We start from the raw sequence: 18,466 nt of genomic DNA on the forward strand, positions 1-18,466 counted from the left end.
AAGTAAGGATTCTTTCCTTGGGGTGGAGGGCAAGGAGCTTCATTAAGGAAAAGGAACTACTCTTGTTTTCCTTCTTTCTTTCTTTCTTTCTTTCTTTTTTTTTTTTTGAGACAGTGTCTTGCCCAGTCTAGAGTGCAGTGGCGCAATCTTGGCTGACTGCAACCTCTGCCTCCCAGGTTCAAGTGATTCTCATGCCTCAGCCTCCCCATGTGCCACCATGCCTAGCTAATTTTTGTATTTTTAGTAGAAACTGGTTTTTGCCATGTTGGCCAGGTTGGTCTCGAACTCCTGACCTCAAGTGATCTATCCACCTTGGCCTCCCAAAGTGCTGGGATTACAGGCGTGAGCCACCACACCCAATCGACTACTCTGGTTGCCAAATGTCGGGCCCCGTGTTAGGCACTTTCACGTGTGTATTTCCATTAATCTTCACAACAACCATTATTGTCAGTTTGCAGATGAGACTCCTGAGGCTTAAAAAGGATAAATCATTTTCCCAGCTAGTAAAAAGCACAGTGTCCAGACCTGCCTCGTCTGTCTCTGAGAGATAATCTCAGGGAAGCAAGGACTCCTGGGGTAGAGCAAAAGGTACTTGTGCTACATTCATCCTCGGGCGTCCATGAAGGCTTTAGCTCCTCACTGAGGAAAGGGGAGGAAGCATGAAAGCAAACTATGAGAAAGGGCTTTGTTGACATCAGCAAGGAGACTACATCTCAAAAACAAAAGCAAATTGCCTGCCAAGACCAGGGTTGTTCATCTCTTTTCCTCTTCCATGGGTTGCCTTTTCTTCTGAAGAACAGATTTTCCCTTTTTGTTAAAATATTTTTTTTTTGGCCTAATAGGAATTGAAAATGAAAACCAATATTTGCAGAGACTGAAAAATCTCCTCCTACCTCTTCCTCGGCCCTTTGAAGTTTCTTGTTTGGAAACTTTATTTTTAAGCTCACCACAATAGCTTGGCATTCCAGAATCTCAGTAGCAACAGCACACAGGCCCAACCCCTCTCGCCTTTCCCTTCCCGCAGCAGCCAAGTAAGACTGCTCCAAGAGAAACAGACACTCCCAGGTTATTGCCGAAGGAAATATTTGCAAGATCCAGGAAGTGAGATGCAAGGAGGATACACAGGGAGGGGAGAAGGACCCAGAGAGCTTGTTGCTGCTACCCTTGCTTGCCCCCTGGGTCCACAGAAATTCAAGTAATGAACAATTAGCTTGGCAACAACAAATGCAAGTGGCAGTGCTTCCCCTGAACCTTCTCTAGTCCTCAGGAGGCGGATGCAAAGTGTCCTGTGAAGAAATCAGAGAAGTCCTTGTTTTATTGGGGCTGTCCTGGGTGAAGCTTAGCTCCTTCTTTCCAATGACCCCAATCTATATTTGTTGTCAAGTAATACATACATACGCAGTCACTGTGGTAGAGAGAAAATGTGCTTGTTTGTGAATAATAGCACTGAAATGCAAACTAGTGCTAGTGATAGAAATGAAGGGAAATGGAAAAGCCTTAAGAGAGGGATGGTTCTGAGGCAGATAATAAAATTTTTATTGGTGGGGGTGTGTGCGAGGGGGTACTGTGTTGTAGTGGTGGTGACAAATTTGGAGATTCGTAGAGGTCTGGTGATGTCAAAGTTCTTGTGGATTTAAGTAAGCAAAAGTGCTAGTGGATGCAGAATTCTAGCAAACCCAATTCTAGCTAGCAGTGAGAGTAAGCATGTCTGGTAAGTAACATTGTCTGTCATTGGTACAGGGATTTTTTACAAAGCCCTTGATCTTTAACTTCTCAGGTCTGTATCAAACCAACATGGGCCACCTCTTCTTCAGATTTTCTTTTTAATTATAAATTCCAACAACTTGACATGTACCTAAAGAACACCATGTACATTCATATCCAACTATTTACATTTTGCCAGATTCCTTTCTGAATTTTCTTTGTGTATGGCTACTATCAGATTAGATTCAACATGTGGTTTCATATCTATTATTTTTTTGTTAATATTACAACCACTCATTTCTGGGAAAGACCCAACATTTGTATACCTGTCACTGTTAGTGGCAATTCTATTTTGTTCCAAGATGATGATATATTAGATTGGTAAACTCTTTCCATGATTATAATAAGCACTACTATGAACACCTTTAAATAATTTTTTTCCCTTTTAGGTTATTTCCTTGGGGGTATTCTAGGCCAAATAATATGAACACATATTTCTAGATTGTCCTCTAGGAAGACTAAACCCAGAAACACATACTCTTTTCACATTTTTCTAGATTGCCCTCTAGGAAGACTAAACCAATTTATATTGTTTCCAGAAGCACGTTTCCTCACAGCCTTGCCAAGGTAGCATTTTACAATTGCTATTTATTGACTTTTTTAATTGTTGATAGTTTAATAAGCAGATTATGATGCCTTGAAGTTGCTTCTATTTGTACTTCTTTAATTGCTAGAGAGGTGGTACTTTTCCATGCAATGATTTTACTCCCTTTATTGCCTCATGTGTAAATTGCCTGTTCATTTTCCTTGCCCACTTATGAAGCTAAATCTGAAAGCTGACCTTCTACCCATTTTTTATATGTATTTTTTGGACAGGCAACTGTTGTCAGTGATGCTGATCCCAGACATTTTCCTCATTCTGTTGCTTAGCTTTTTATTACATTTTGTTGTACAAAGGCTTCCCCCACACAAACTTTTATATATTTGAATCCATCGATCTTGTCTCTGATGATATCCTCCATTTAACAGACATAAATTTATCTTCCATCCACAGCTGGAATAAATATGCGATTCTACTGGTCCACTTTCTGTACAGTATGTGATATGAATCTAAGTTAATTATTCTCCATATTGATATCTAAAATTCCCAACATTTTTTAAAGAAATAGTAATTGCTTTCCCCAGTTCAGGGTTGCTTCCAATGTGTTCTATATTCTTAAAATAGCTTGAGTCTGTTTCTAGAAGCTCTTTTTTAATTTCACTGTTTGACTTTTTTTAACCCACTATCATATGGTTTTGATAATTGTTGCTTTATGATAGGCTTTAAAATCTGATAGGGTAAGTCTACCATCATTAACTTTTAAAATAAATGTACTCTTTGGTATTTCTGCCCACTTACTTATTCTTCCAGATAAATTTTAGTATAAATTTGACAAGTTCTATAAAGTATCCCATGGTGACTCTAATTGGAGTACATTATGTCTACACATTAAATTTAGGGAGAACTGTAATCGTTACTATATTTAGTCTTCCTAAATTAAAGTATATACTATGCATTTATTCATATTATTTCTCCCATTAGAGTTTTATAATTTTCCTTGAATAAGTTTTGTGTGCCTGGCATTAAATTAATACCTAAGTATTTAAATTCACTTAGTTATACCTGTGACAAATCCTTCCGAGCCTCTGAAGGCTGCATTCTTCTTAGGTAGTAAAGGCTTCCTGAAAAGTGTACTCTTCCTAATGAAATCAGATTCAACTCTGAATTACCCATATTCTTTCACTCAATCAGTAAATAGGAACTCTGTACTGGGTATTTCACACTCTGCTCATGATGTGGTGTAACAAAGGGAAGGAAGAGAACCCTGGGCTGAGAATGGAAAATCCTAAGTAGAGCTCTAGTTTGGTCACTTACTTGCTGTATAATCCCAGTAGTAATGGGCTCTGAAGTCAGATGCCTGTTTGACCTTGGGCAAGTGACTTTAATCTCTTTGTGAGTCGATTTCCTCATCTGCAAAACTGGGTCAATAAACAAGTAATGCTCTCATGGGGTTATTATAAATAATAAAATACTTCATGTGAAATGCTTACAACAGTGTCTGACACAGAATAAACACTCAATAAATGTTAGCTATTATACCTGTTGTTGCTGCTGTTAATGGTATAATACCTTTTCTGAGTCTTGGCTTCCTCATCAGTAAAATGGGAAAAATAAGGTTTAACCTCAGTGTTGTTGTGAGGATTAACTGTGGTCATGCATATAAAAACACCCTACACATTCTAAAGTTCTGTGCAAAGTGAAAAAAATGGAAAGGGTCACAGCAGGCAATCATAGGTACAGAAAACCAAGAGAGATAATCCAGAAAATAACTTATTTTGGCTTTTAAATATATCACAGTAATGTAGCTTTTTCTCCCAGTAGATTTACTCACCATTTTTATCCCTCCTGCTAATATTAAAATTTTTACATTCTCTTCATGGAAAACCAAATAACAGTGGAGGAAGACAACTAAGAGTATAACTACCTGAAATTATCAATTCATTGCAGGCTTCCAGGCAAAGAGAGTGGCTTAAGAATATACATTTGATTTTTCCACCTACACTCATGATTCCAGTTGTGACAGAAATAACATAGTAAATGTTAAAATTTGTGTGTGTGGTGGTGGGGGAAGGTGTGAGGGGAAACTCTATCAGGATTTCTCCTCACAGATGTCATCTATGCCCTGGACATTTCCTAGTCCTTCTCATGTTTCCTGAGACCTTTAATTGGGACCTGCCTCTTCCATCTTCAGTGTCAATACTTCCTTTTCTATTGAGCTTTCCTTTCTGTTTTAAACTTAATTCAGTTTTCTAGATCCTGACTGAAGTTTCATTTGAACTGGTGGTTCTGAAACTTAGCTTGCGTCAGAATTGCCTGGAGGGCTTGTTAAAACAGAGATTGCTGGGCCACATCCTCACTTTCTGAATCAGTAGGTCTGAGTATGGTCTGAGAATGTGCATTTCTAACAAGTTCTCAGAGTGATACTGAGGTTGCTGGGCCTGGGGCCACATTTTGAGAACTACTAAATTAAACCCAATTGCTCCCTCTATCATGCTATTTCTCTCTTTCCTTTTCCCAGCTAATTTATTATTTTTAAACATCTTCCTTTTTAAACATTTTTTTTTTTCTTTTGAGACAGAGTCTCATTCTGTCGCCCAGGCTGGAGTGCAGTAGCACAATCTTGGCTCACTGCAACATCCGCCTCCCAGATTCAAGCGATTCTCCTGCCTCAGCCTCCTAAGGAGCTGGGATTACAGGCGCCTGCCACCATGCCTGGCTAATTTTTATATTTTTAGTAGAGACAGGATTTCACCATGTTGGCCAAGCTGGTCTCGAACTCCTGACCTCAAGGGATCTGCCAGCTTCGGCCTCCCAAAGTGTTGAGATTACAGGTGTGAGCCACCGCGCCGGGCCCCTTTTTAAACATTTTAAAAAACACACAGTAACAATTAATCATTGTAGTAAAATTAGCCAAAAGAAACTGGAACTCTCTTTTGCTGGTGGGAATGTAAAACTGTGCAGTTGCTTTAGAAAACGGGCAGTTCCTCAAAAAGTTAAACAATAAAATTACCGTTTGGCCCAGCAATTTCACTCTTAAATATGTACCAAAGAGAATTAAAAACATAAATCTACACAGAAACTTGTACATGAATGTTCATAGCAGTAATATTCACAATAGCCAAAAAGTGAAAACAACCCAACAATCCATTAGTGGAAGGACTAGTAAACAAAATACGATGCATCCATACAATGGAATATTATTTGGAAATAAAAAGGAACAAAGTACTGATACATGGATGAACTGCTAAACATTATGCTAAGTGAAAGGAGTCAGGCATAAAAGACCACATATTGTGCGATTTGAGTCACATGGAGTGCACAGAAAAGGAAGATCTATAAAGACAGAAAGTAGATTAGAGGTTGCTTAAGGTTGAGAGTGGGAATGGAGAGCAATGGCTAATGGGCATGCGGGTTCTTTTTAGGGCGATAGAAATGTTCTAAAACTGGATTGTGGTGATGATTGTACATCATTGTAAATTTACTAAAAATCATTGAATTGTACACTTAAAACAGGTACATTTGTGATGTGTAAAGCTGCTTGCATTTCTTCTCTGTGCTTCGCCCTTACAGACCACCATGCCATCTATTTTCTATGCCTACCGCTTTACTGAATTTGCTTTCTTGAAGGTCACTTGTAATTCCAAACTGTTAAGGACATTAACAGTCATCTGCTTATCTTCTACACTGGCAGATTTCTCCTTCTACTACTTCAGCTGCTTGACCCTTCAGTTTCCTTTGTTGATTCTTCTTCCTCATCCTGTCCCCTGGCTGGGTGTTTAACAAGCCTTGAAAGACTCAGCTTGTATCTTCCACTAACTTCAAATACAACATATCCCAATTCAAACTTAGCAGCATCTTCACCAAACCAGCTCCAGCTCCCCTTCTCAACTGCCCCATCTATGCCAATAACGTTCTCCAAGTCACTGGGGCTCAGAGTTGTTTTTTATCTTTTTATCTTTTTTTGTTTGTTGTTTGTTTTGAGACAGGGTCTCGCTCTGTCACCCAGGATGGAATGCAGTCATGTGATCACAGCTCACTGCCACCTCGAACACCTGGGCTCAAGTGATCCTCCCACGTCAGCCTCCTGAGCAGTTAGGACTACATGTGTGTACTATCTCATGCTTGGCTAAGATATATTTCCTTTTTTCTCCTCAAGTTCTAGTCACCAAGTTTTCTCTACTTTGCCCTCAAAAGGTGTCACATATTTGTGAGCAAATAATCTGAAGAGATAATTCACATGAGAAGCAATACAGATATCAATATATTAATTAGACACACAAAATATTCAAACTAGAATGATCAAAGTAAGCAAATTAAAACTGTAATAGGTCCCATTAAACTGTATGGCATTAGAAAAAGAAAATTTTCAATGGTGACATAATTTTGGAAAACTGGTATTCTCATATATTGCTAATGGCATGTAAAACATCTCGTGGGGAAAACAGTTTGGTAAGATCTATGAAGAACCATAAGAATGTTCATATTCTTTGCACTAGTAAACCCAACTCCACATAATTGTTTTTAATGAGATAATTCAAAATAAGAAAAAAAGCTATAGCGACTCAAAATATTTCTGCTGCATTACTTTATAATAGCAAGAAATTGGAAACAACCTATTTACCCAACAATTTGGGAATGATTAAGCAAATTAGAGCACATTAAGCTGGTGAAATATTATACGGCCACTAAAAATTATGACTTGAGGAAGCCTGCATAGCAACATGAAAAGTTGTTTACCAAGTAATGCTTAGAGAGGAAAAAGAAGCAGGGCACACAAAATTACATCTACATGGTTATTATAATCATGCTTAGAAAAATCTCTATACCTATAGATAAAGCTGACAGGGAAATGAAAACAACCAAGGTGTTAAGATGGTGACAATAAGGTTATTTTTTCTTCTGTTTTTAATTTCCTGTAATATTGTTTTCACAATAAACAAACTCCCCTCCCCCAAATATCACACCTATTTATCTATTCCTTCTGCTCCATTTCTATCGCACCTCTACCTCCCCAATCCAGGGCCACATTCTGTCATGGCCAGATCACTTCTCCTAATTGGTCTCTCTTCAACCCACTTAGGCTGCAAACACTGCAACACTGCAAAGTTGCCTAAAGGGCCACATTTATCATATCACTTACCTGATGGTAACCTTTCATTGCTCTCATGTTTGTGATCCTATCTGGGTTTACCTAGGCTGGTCTACCTAGGCTGGTCAAGGCCTGCCTAGGCTGGTCCAGTGCTTCACTACTCACCTTTCTTCTCTGCTGCTGCTGTTCTTCTTCCTCCTCATTACAGATAACATTTCCTGAGAGTTTATGGTGTTAGGTTTTGCTCTAAATGCTTTACAAATATTAATTCATTTAGTCCTCACAATAACAAACATTTGAGATAGATACTCTTATCCCATTTTATAAATAAGGGGGGAAGGGAAAGAGAGAGAGGGAGAGAGGCAGGCAGGTAGGCACTTGCCAAGGCCACATGGCTAATGAGTAGAAGAATCTGGCTTTGAACCCAGGCAGAACCGACTCCAAGGCCAGAACTTAACCAGTGGGGATTATTCCTCCAACACACCCTGCTTAGTCTCCTCTATGGGCCTTTCCTCTTACAGCTACCAACCCTCAGTTGTTTTTATCCTCCCATGAACTTAAATAGTGTACAGTAATAGTTACCATGTGCTGCCCCCTTACCAGGTGCCAGGTGCTTCTTAAGCCCTGTATTTGACAGGGTTTCATCTTCTGTCAACTTGTGTGAGAAAGTAAAAGCTGGGCTTAATTCCTAGCTTATCCCTTTACTAGCTATGAGACCTTGAGTAGATTCCTTAGGCTCTCTGACTGTGATCCTTTATCTGAGTTAGCAATTCTCAAACTGGATCCCAGGACCAGCTGCATCAGCATCACCCAGATGCTGTTTGAGCCTGTTAGAATTGCAGGTTTTGAGCTCCACTCCTCACTTACTGAATCACTCTCATGATGCAGGGTCGGGTCCAACTATTTATCTGTGTTTCAATTGTGCACTCAAGTTCTGAGACCCACCACCCCAGTTATAATCATACCTACCTGACAGAGTTGTTGGGAAGATAAAGCATAAGATAATATGTGTAATTTGGCTTGCAGCACATAGGTTGTTTGGCAAGTGGTAATTTATTATTATTGCCATTTAGCTTTGTGTGGGTTAGTCTTCCCTGCTCAAGCTGTGGGCAGGCACTGTGCTTCCTGCTGTTCTTTTGCTCGTATTTCTCACCTTGCCCAGAAAAAGGCAGGACCTATACTAGGTTTTCAATAAAGTCCTCTTATTTCACTGACTAATCAGTAAAAGAACCATTTCAGAGAAACACTGTAATGTAGTATAGTGTCCCTGAAGCTAGACCGCCTGGGTCTAGTCAACTGATTAGCTGTGGGACTTCAGGCAAATGAATGTATCTCTTTGTGTCTCAATTTCTTCTCTCTGTCAAATGGAGAGACTAATATTACCAACCCCATAAGGTCATAGTGATAAATACATACGTGTAAAATGATTTGAATGGGGTCTAGAATAGAGCGCTGTGTTCAAGAAATGTTAGCTAGCATTATTACTTTTGTGTCATTTCACCCATTAATGGTGGAGGAGGTTCCATTTCTTCATTTGGCAAGCAAATGACAAATACCTCCTGAGCAACTTCTCTGTGTCGGGCACTGTGCTAGGTACAGAGAATAAAGCTATGATCAAGGTATGGTGTCCTCTCTCAAGGGTCTCAGTCTAATAGAGGAAACTTGCGTATTCCAAAATGTCCTAGCAATCAGTTTGGTCTGTACCCAGCTATCTAGAAGTGCGTGGGGCAGGGGGACAGGCTGAATTATATCTATGGCATCAAGTCCTTAGTCTAGATACTAGGCCAGTTTCCTCAAAGGAAACTAAGCAAACCAAAGACCTTAGCAATTTCTATAGAAGCTCCAGAGGCACCAACCCACCCCAACTCCCTGAGCGCTCACTTACCTCCCTGACTGGCTGGTCTTCCTGTTTCCTGTTATTGGATTCCATTTGTCCCCAGGAAATTCCTGTAAAGAAAAGTCCTGATAAGTTAGAAAGCTTTGAGCAGCCAGGTATCTAGATGGCCTCAAAAATGTGAAGAGGTCAGGAGCCGGTGTCTGGCCCAGCCCCCCAGCTTGTTCCTTCTACTCTGCTATGCAGGCTGAGAAATGTGTACCTGGAGGGCTGCCTTTCTGTCGGGAGGCTTGCTAAACTGCTGCAGGCATGCAGAGACTAAGGGAGCACTTAGGGACCTGGACACCGTGGTCTAGAAATGCTGTTTCCCTCTTTCTCCACTCCCTTCCCAAACCACATTAAAAACCAGTTTAGTATGTTTGCTGTTTGCCCTGGCTCTTGCCTGCACGGAGAGATGGAGGTCTTTTTGTTTGTTCTGCTGGGTGAACCTGCTCATTCCTTCTGCCTCTTCCAACAGAGAAAGCATCTTCTTGGAAGCCCTCATCCTTGAGAGGGGCTTTGAGGGCAGAAGCTCCGGCTGCAGCAACCCTCTCCCCAGGTGAGGCAGAGGGACAGCAGGTATGCCCAGCACGCCTCCAACTGCAGTGGCTCCTCCTTCTCTGCCCACATCTGCTGGCAGGGGCTGAGGTGGGCCCATCTCTGGGGAATATGAGTGCAGGTTGCCACAGTCCCTACATTACAGGAGCAGACTCTCTGCCCTGGGCATTTTTTTCCTTAAGGGCCATGTCCAAGCAACTCTTTTTTTTTTTCTAGGCTAAGCCATATGTGCCATTTGTAAAACTGTCCCTGCCTTCCTATTTTAGCTCCAAACTGAATGCAAATTAGCCTTTCAGATTCTCTCTTTGTATCAAATACTCCGTACCTAGAGACTCAGAGTTTAGTTCAATGGGAATGCAGAGTTTTTCCTAAATTTCACTGATCTTCCAAATTCCCTCTTTCTCCAATGCAACTATTATTAGTCCCATTCAAAGTTTTATTACCTTTGCCCCAGTAGGTCTCCCTACTGGAAGTAAGACGCCTGGTGAAGCAGAATAAACATAGATCCTTGGTGCAGTCACACTGGCTAAGACACTTAATAGTGGTGTTATTTGAGGTTATTCATATTACCTCCTTGAACCTCACCTCAGTTTCCTATCTGGGCGACCAGTAGTGATGATAAATAAGATATGCAGAGAGAACTCCTAGCACATTGCTTGGCACATAAGAGGCTCTGGATGTTAGCAGCAATGGAAAAGTTGAGGTTTATTTCTTGGCTTCAGCTTTTAAAGGACCAGAGCAGTCCCTGCCTATATCTGGCATGTCAGAACAGCTCTAATCACTTGTACTTTAGACTCTGCCTCAATGCCCTTGTGAGATGTTCCTGCCTGCAAAGACATCATTACTTGTTCAACCACAGTGGGGGCCAGGATTTCCTGTCCATGCCCTGTCTAGCCCTGTGGACGTGCTCAATAAATAGCAGTGGCCAAACCAAAGTCCTATACCAACTCCCAACCACCTTCCCAGGTCCACAGTATCACTCTACTTTTTTTCCCTAAGCCACATAGGTTCCTGGTACATTGCTTGCACCCTTTGAACCAAAGAGGCAGCTATCCTCACGGCTTGCTGCAAATGGAGATTGTGATGGCAACTTGCTGCCCCAGTGGAAGTGATACTGCTAGAGGGCATCCGGCCACACTAGAGAGGGCCTGGGCTTTGCAATCAGCTTATGGAGAGGCAGTGTAGCACAGTCAGGAGCTTGGCCTCCGGAGCTTGATAGCATGGATTCAAATCGCACACCTGCCTTTCACTTGCGGCCTCAGGCAAGCCATTCAACTTCTCTTTATCTCAGTTTCCCCAACTATATAATAGTATAATCACGATAATAATATTGCTTGAGAACTCAATGACTTGATACATGTAAAGCACCTAGAATAGTACCTGGTGCCCAGTAGACACTGAGATGCTAGTTACTGTCATGTTATTCAAATTCTGGCTCTGCCACTTGCTAGATGTGTGACCTCTCTGAGCCTTGGCTTTCTCAGCTTCCTCAGCTGTAAAATGGGAGATCCTATTATAACTTATCCCATACAATTGGTATGTGAAATAATTTGACAATGAATGCAAAACAAGCTGGTATGAAGGATGTGAGTGCATGCTGATTTCAGTCTTCACAGCACTGAACAGGAGCCAATTAGCTCACCAACCTCATCCAGGGGCATTAGGAGCAGGATGTCAGCCCTTCTTCAGATAGCTACCACCACAAGTACCTTAGTCATCAGAGCTATGGCATCTTAACCCATGCTGCAAGTTTTTCCCATTTCTTGAGGGGGGTGGAGTAGGAGTGGAAGGTTCAGATGACGGGCAGAAATGGGCATGTGGTGTCTCCTAGGCAGCCATCCACGTGTCTGAATGCCTAGTATCTAAGCAGACCTGCTTGGCTGGTCTAACAAGCATTAGGAACCCAAGGTATCCCTCCCTCAGAGTACAAAAAATAGAGGCATGGTATAGGCACAGCCTCACCCGCATGCATTACTGCTGCCAATTGCTGCAACCTGCAAATCGTACCTCCTCCTCTTATAGAGTTGCTGGTCCTGGGCTGACACGACTGCAGCCGTCATCTCCTCACTTCCCCCGCCCCACTCACCCCCAATCTCAGCCCCCTTTGTCTACTGTCTATCTGTGAGTCCTTCTTCCAGCAAAAGTCTCTCAAGCTAAGCCAAAAATATCCCTTTAAGAGATGATAACTCACTTATAAGATGATTACAATCTGGCAGTCACTGCTCTGAGTCTTAAATGTGTTACATCACTTAATCCCCACAACCAACTTATGAAGTAGGTGTTGTTACTACCCCCATGTTTTCAGATGGGAAAGCTTAGGCATTGTAAGTTCGGGGGAAGAAATTCAAAACCAGGCAGTCTGGTTCCAGCTTCGGTGCCCTTAAAACCATTATTTTGTATTTCTTCTCCTCTTTTTTTCAACATTATGAATATATTCAAACATACAAAAATGTTGAAAGAAGTTCACAGTGATCACCCATATACCCAGCACCTAGATTCTACAAATAACATTTTGATATATTTGCCTTATCATATCTCTATTTACTCCTCTATCCATCTACCAATCCATCTTAAATTCTTGGTGCATTTTAAAGTAAGTTGAAAACAACTATATCCCCACAAATTTTAAAATGTAAATTAAATGGACAAATTTCTTGAAAGACACAAACTACTAAAGCTTACTCAAGAAGAAATAGGTGACCTAAATGTCCCCAAATCTATTAAAGAAATTGAATTTGTAGTTAAAAAGCTTTCTACCAAAAAACCTCCAGGCCCAGACGGCTTCCATGATGAATTCAAGCAAACATTTAAGGAAGACATTTTATACAAACTCTTCCTGAAAATAAAAGAGAAGGGAATACATCCCAACTCATTTTTGAAGGCTAGCATTACCTTGATACAAACAAACAAACAAATAAAAAACAGAAAAAGATGTTATAATAAAACTATAGACTAAAATCCCTGATAAACATAAGGGCAAAATCCTTAACAAAATATTAGCAAATCTAGTAACATATAAAAGGATAATACATCATGACCAAGTGGGATTTATCCTGGCAATGCTAGGCTTCTATTTATTTTAAAAATCAATCAATGTCATTCACCATATCAGTAGATTAAAAGAGAAAAACTATATGATCATCTTAACAGATAAAGAAAAAGCATGTGAAAAAAAATACAACATCCACTTCTGATGAAAACTCTCAGTAAACTAAGAATAAAAGAGATTTTCCTCAATGAAAGGGCACCTACAAAAAAATCCTACAGCTAACATCAAACTTTATAGTGAAAGATTAAGAAAAAAGCTACAATGTCCACTCTTACCATTTCCTCCAAACATTGTATTGAAGGTGAGACAGTGCAATAAGGCTCTTCTCTCTCCCAGAAAAGGGCATGTACAGGAGAAAGGAAGATACAAAATTCTATTTGCAGATGGCATGACTGTGTATGTAGAAAATGTTTTATAATCCACCAAAAAGCTATTAGAACTAATAAGTGAGTTTGGCAATGTTGCAGGATACAATGTCAATACACAAAATTCAATTATATTTCTATAGACTAGTAATCAAGAATTTCAACTTGATATTAAGAAAATAATACTCTTTATAATAGCATCTAAAAACATAAAATCTTAGGGATAAATATCCCTGGTGGTTGAGTGGCTAGGATTCGGCGCTTTCATAAAATCTCAGGGACAAATATAACAAAATATGTACAAGATTTGTATGCTGAAAACATAAGTTGAATACAGCAGTATACTTCAAAAACACTTCAGCATACATACTAAATAAAGTTTAATATTTGTTTACAACATTTTTAGGCAAAATTTACTTCCAGTGAAATGCACAAATACTAAGTGCATTGGCTGTCTAGGAGCCTTGCTATACATTTGTTGAGTTCTGACAGGTACATATGTTTAACTCCAACTCTTACCAAGATATAGAACATTGTCACCACCTCACAAGTTCCCTCGTGCCCTTTTCCAGTCAATCTCTGGGCCACCTCCCATTGGCAAGCAGTGTTCCGAATTTTTTTTCCCATAAAATAGCTGTTTTAGAATTTCATATAAAAGGAATTGTAGAGTTCATAGTATTTTGTGTAAGGCTTCTTTCACTCTTGAAGTTCCTTTTTACCAAGGACATATATTGAGCAAATTCAGATACTAAGTCATTTCAAAAGTGCCTGTGTATGCAACAGCTGAACACAGGAATTAGCTTCTGGTTTGAATGCACCGGCCAAAAGATGGCATCAGGGATGCCATGGGGAAGTAATTTGGCAGTGAGTAGGCAAGGACCTAGGGAGTCCTCCCAGAAGTAGCCTGGGGGATGGTGGTGGCTTGTGTTATGGTAATAGGTCATAACCGGGATATAAGAGCAGCCAGTTTAGACCTGGGTCTCCAACAGAGACAGGATGGAGAAAGGGGAAAGGATTTGTCTTTTTAAAAACCCAACAAGTCAGATCTCTGAAAGCAAAGCTTGGGGATATTTGCAAATTTTGCATCTCTAAATACTTCTGAAGTAGAAAATGGGAGGCAATAAGTGATATTTTGTAAAATGCCCTGGGCCTAGAACTCCATAGACACAATCTCATTTGATTCTCACAAGTGATCCATGAGGCAGCCATGATATTCCTCCATTTTAGAGATGAGGTAGTGAGACTCTTCTTAATACTGGCTATTTTATGATGGAAAAATTATTTTTTCCCTTTAGAATTACATACTTCAAATTTGTGTGGTTGAATGACTTGCTTTGGGTCACTCAGATATCAATTTTATAGTCAGGATATAAATCTCAGTTGTGTCCATTTTATGAAGCAAAAGTTACTTTTATCTAACTCTAAAGGTGAGACAACTGCAATTTTGGTGGCTGAGTATCTTGTTCAAGGTTACTAAGCTAACAACTACTGGAGCCAGTGCTGTAGAGTTTCAAGGAATTATAATTGTTATATTTTTAAATGATTTACCTAGCTATCTCCTCTCAAAGACAATAATGAAGGTTACCCACCCAAGAGCCAAGTCCTCACCTGCACTGTCAGCTTCCTGGGTTTCCAAGTGTTGCCAGGTGCCAAGCTGCTGTCCTCGAGGGTACTGTGCTGAGGATTATGATAGCAAACTGAACACCGAATGCATTGGTGGTGGTGGCACCGGCAGTTGTAGCAATTTGGCATCATATTTCTCTTTAGCAAGGCAGGGCAGATTTCCCCAGAACAATAAATGCAAGGATCATGGACTAGAGCTCCTTGAACACTGCAGGAGTAAGAGCAGGTCCTGTGGTAATCAAAATCACCACAGTGTAGTGGCTTACAACACACGGAATTTTCTAGACCTTTGCTTGCAAAACATTCTGAGTAAGTGGGAGTTTCTGACTGAAGGGGTGACATGGAATGATATGATTGGTCTGTGGCATGATATGGTTGGTCTGCAGAATGATATGATTGGTCCATGGGATGGCGCCTCAATTCCCTATAGCTGGAGCTCATTGGCTGGAAGTTTTGGTCTATAGGTTTTGGTCTCTGGGTAAAAGTCTTGTTGCTATGAGTGGTTAAACCTGGCAAATGAGATGTAGACAAGGATTTGCTACTCTCTTCAAAGAACTTTCTTCTGTCTGCAAAAGGCAAGAGGATGGCATCCTCCCCAGCTTGAGCAGTAGAAGCCTTCAATTCCTTGTTGTCACCTGGGTTGGAAGGGCCTTCCATGCCTACTGCCACAAGTGGCTGTGAATTATGCTCTGGAGACCATCTCCAATGACCTCCATGGACTCCACAGTGAGCATGTGCTTTCTCAGGGTCTGAGGAGGATGGGTCAGGTGCTTTCCACCAGGTGTTCAGCCCCAAAGAGGACTGGCCAGGCCTCTGGCCAGGGCTTATTCGTCCCTCTAAGCCTGTCCTAGATTCATGGCTCTCAGGGGCTTGGCTGAGGCACTCGGAAGACCTAGCTCTGAGCATCATGCTTTTGTTGAAGAGCTTGTCTCTGGTGCCGGGAGGTTTTTTACATGAAGATAGAAGACATGTGTTAGAGGCAGTGAGTGGAGGACTTTCTGGGGGCTCCTGGGTCTCTTCCACTGGCTCCTTAGTGTCACACAGCTGTGACAAGGGACCCTTGCTTTTCTGGAGCTGGGCCTTCCTCCTCTGAATTTCGTTACGCAGATTGGTAGCAAAACGCTCACTCTTCCGCCGGTTTTGGATCGAGCGGCCCCGGGTCCCTCCACTTCGCCTACCACCCATCCGGCTGCACTCCTTGGGCTCACTGTCCCCTTCTTCACCTGCCTCTGTGCCACTAGCTACTTTAGTGGTTGAAGAACAGTCCCTGGCTTGTTGAACAAGGGAGCCAGAGGCAGAGGGTTGCTGGTTGGCCAATTCACTACCTGCTCTGCTTGTTCTGTTTGGGTCCAGGAAATCTTTTTCTGAGGGGTGTCCATCAGCCTCTCCATGTGGGGGACTGCTTTGGCTCTGGTGTCCCAAAACTAAAGACCTGTCATCCACTTGTCTGGTCTTTCTTTCTTTGCTGGACTGGTCATGGGTTCCTCCTGTAGGGGGGCATGGACTTTTCTTCCCTTTGTGGCTGCTGTGCAAAGGGGACAGAGTCCACTGGTGCCCATCCTGTCCGGGTGGGAGCTCCATCCCTTTGCTGCCCCTGGTATCAAGGTGCATATGCTGCAGGTGGGATGCCAGCAGCTGTTCAGGGGCACTATGGCGATGCCCTGTGGGTCCTATGAGATATGGAGGTCTGCCAAAAGAAGCCTTCACTAGCTCTGCAGAAGCCTCATTGAGTGGGTTGGAATTCATGCTGGAAGCTTTGTCACAGGCTTTTGGGGATCCAACAGCTTTGGTTGAGGTCTGCATCAGTAGATGCTCAGAGCCCTGTTGGCTGGATTCAGGAGGCTGACTGAACTCACAGTTCTGATGGCCCTCACTTGTCACTTGCTCATGCCCACTGAGGCAACAGAACCTATTAGGGTTCCTTGTGGGTAGCACAGTTTCTAAGCTCAGTTTCTCCTTCTGTGGCAAGGCGACCACAGGCTCAGATGCCCTGCGCTGCTCTCCATTGAGGAGTTGGGCTCTGGAGGCCTGAAGGCTGTCCCGCCTCACTGGAGGTTGTGGTGGGCCCCTGACTGCTTTGGCAGGCCCTGACTGGTATCCCTCCTGTGGACGGGAAGACATCTGAGAGCTGGGGGTCAGGTGGCCCCCACTGGTGCGCCGACTACCTCCTGAGGTCTCAGCCACATTAGGCCGGCCACTGGGGGCCTTAGTTGGCCCTGGGCCTTGCATGATGCAGTCTGTAGAGGCTGGCTCCTCTGGCCTGAGGGAAAGGGCACAGTCAGAAGCATTTGAGCTGGCCGAGAAGGAGCTGTAGGCTGAGTCACGCTGGTTAGGGTACATGTTCTGGTCAATAGGCAACAGATGGCTCTCATAGGTGGCTTGGCCTGGTTGCTCCAGGCTCTCCATGCTGCCAATGGAGCTGCTTTTCTCGGTGCTGCAATGCCGGGAGAGTGGACACCACTGCACACACACGTCACTGTAAGACACAGGGCATACTGGTTAGTTAGCGAAGTCATGGCCAGCCCTACTATAGGAGAGGGCAGGCCAGCCCAGTGGTACCCATGCCACAAATGAGAGGAGGGTAGGCAAAAAAAAAAAAAAAAAAAAAGGGAAGAAAGGAAAACAGGGAAGAAGATGGACACTGGGGTGCCTCAGGGGCTGAGTAAAATGGGACACAAGATGATATATGGAAAAAAGATGGGGAAACACCCCAAAGACTAAAAGTGGGAGAACTCTATGGGGGTTATCCTCTATTTCCCTGACATTAGCAAGTCTGAAATTGCTTCCAGGCTGTCCCTGTCCCTAGGAAGTCAGCATGTGGCTTCCTGCCAAAAGAGACAATCACAGAATATCAGCATTAGAGAGGGGCCCTAAAGGGCTGATTCAATTGTAGCCAGACCATTTCGTAAATAAGTCAGTGATTCTCAAACTTGAGCATGTGCATCAGAATCACATGGAGGGCTTGTTAAAACACGGGTCACTCGTCCTCATCCTAGAGGTTTAGGTCTCGGTGAATCCTGAGAATTTGTACTTCCAACAACTTCCCAGGTGCTGCTGGGACTGCTTGCTCATCTAGCAATCACACTTTTGAGAACCGCTGGTGTAAACCAAGCCCAGCAAAGGGAAGTGATTTTGAGGTGGCGATTTACTCAAGAACACCCAGCTCTAACTACTGGCACAGACAGGGCTGTAATTCAGGTGTTCCTCTATTCTTTTCTTGATAATAGCAATCCTGACTATTTACTGAGGACGTACAATGTGCCGGTCACTTTACAAGGTTTCATTTCAAGCTGAAAAGGACAGATCTTTTTTTTTTTTTTTTCTTTTCCAACCTTTATTTTAGATTCCGGAGGTACACGTACAGGTTTGTTACAAAGGTGTAACACATGATGCTGAGGTGTGGAGTACAGTTGAACTCATCACCTGGGAAGTGAGCAGAGTACCCAATAGGTAGTTTTTCAACCCTTGTCCCACCTCCTTTCTCCCCGCTTTTGTATTCCCCAGTGTCTATTGTTCCCATCTTTATGGGACAGATTATTATCTACACTTTACAATGGAAGAATCTTAAGCTTAGAGAGGTAAAGTAAACTGACAAACTCACTAA

The 18,466-nt window shown here is 42.2% G+C and overlaps 1 protein-coding gene across 2 annotated transcripts in view; it reads right to left on the minus strand.

Moving 5' to 3' along the window:
• Positions 1–18,466, minus strand: part of SHROOM4 (shroom family member 4) — a 228,776-nt gene that overhangs the window by 24,925 nt on the left and 185,385 nt on the right. For both annotated transcript variants that reach the window (XM_055268327.2, XM_055268329.2), the window contains 2 exons: positions 14,848–17,338; positions 9,280–9,341 (listed from right to left, as the gene is read on the minus strand). In XM_055268327.2, the coding sequence (XP_055124302.1) occupies positions 9,280–9,341; positions 14,848–17,338 (2,553 nt within the window). The remainder of the gene's footprint in view (positions 1–9,279; positions 9,342–14,847; positions 17,339–18,466) is intronic.

The sequence above is a fragment of the Symphalangus syndactylus genome, chromosome X (genome assembly GCF_028878055.3).
Source record: "Symphalangus syndactylus isolate Jambi chromosome X, NHGRI_mSymSyn1-v2.1_pri, whole genome shotgun sequence".
In the NCBI taxonomy this organism is placed as follows: Eukaryota; Metazoa; Chordata; class Mammalia; order Primates; family Hylobatidae; genus Symphalangus; species Symphalangus syndactylus.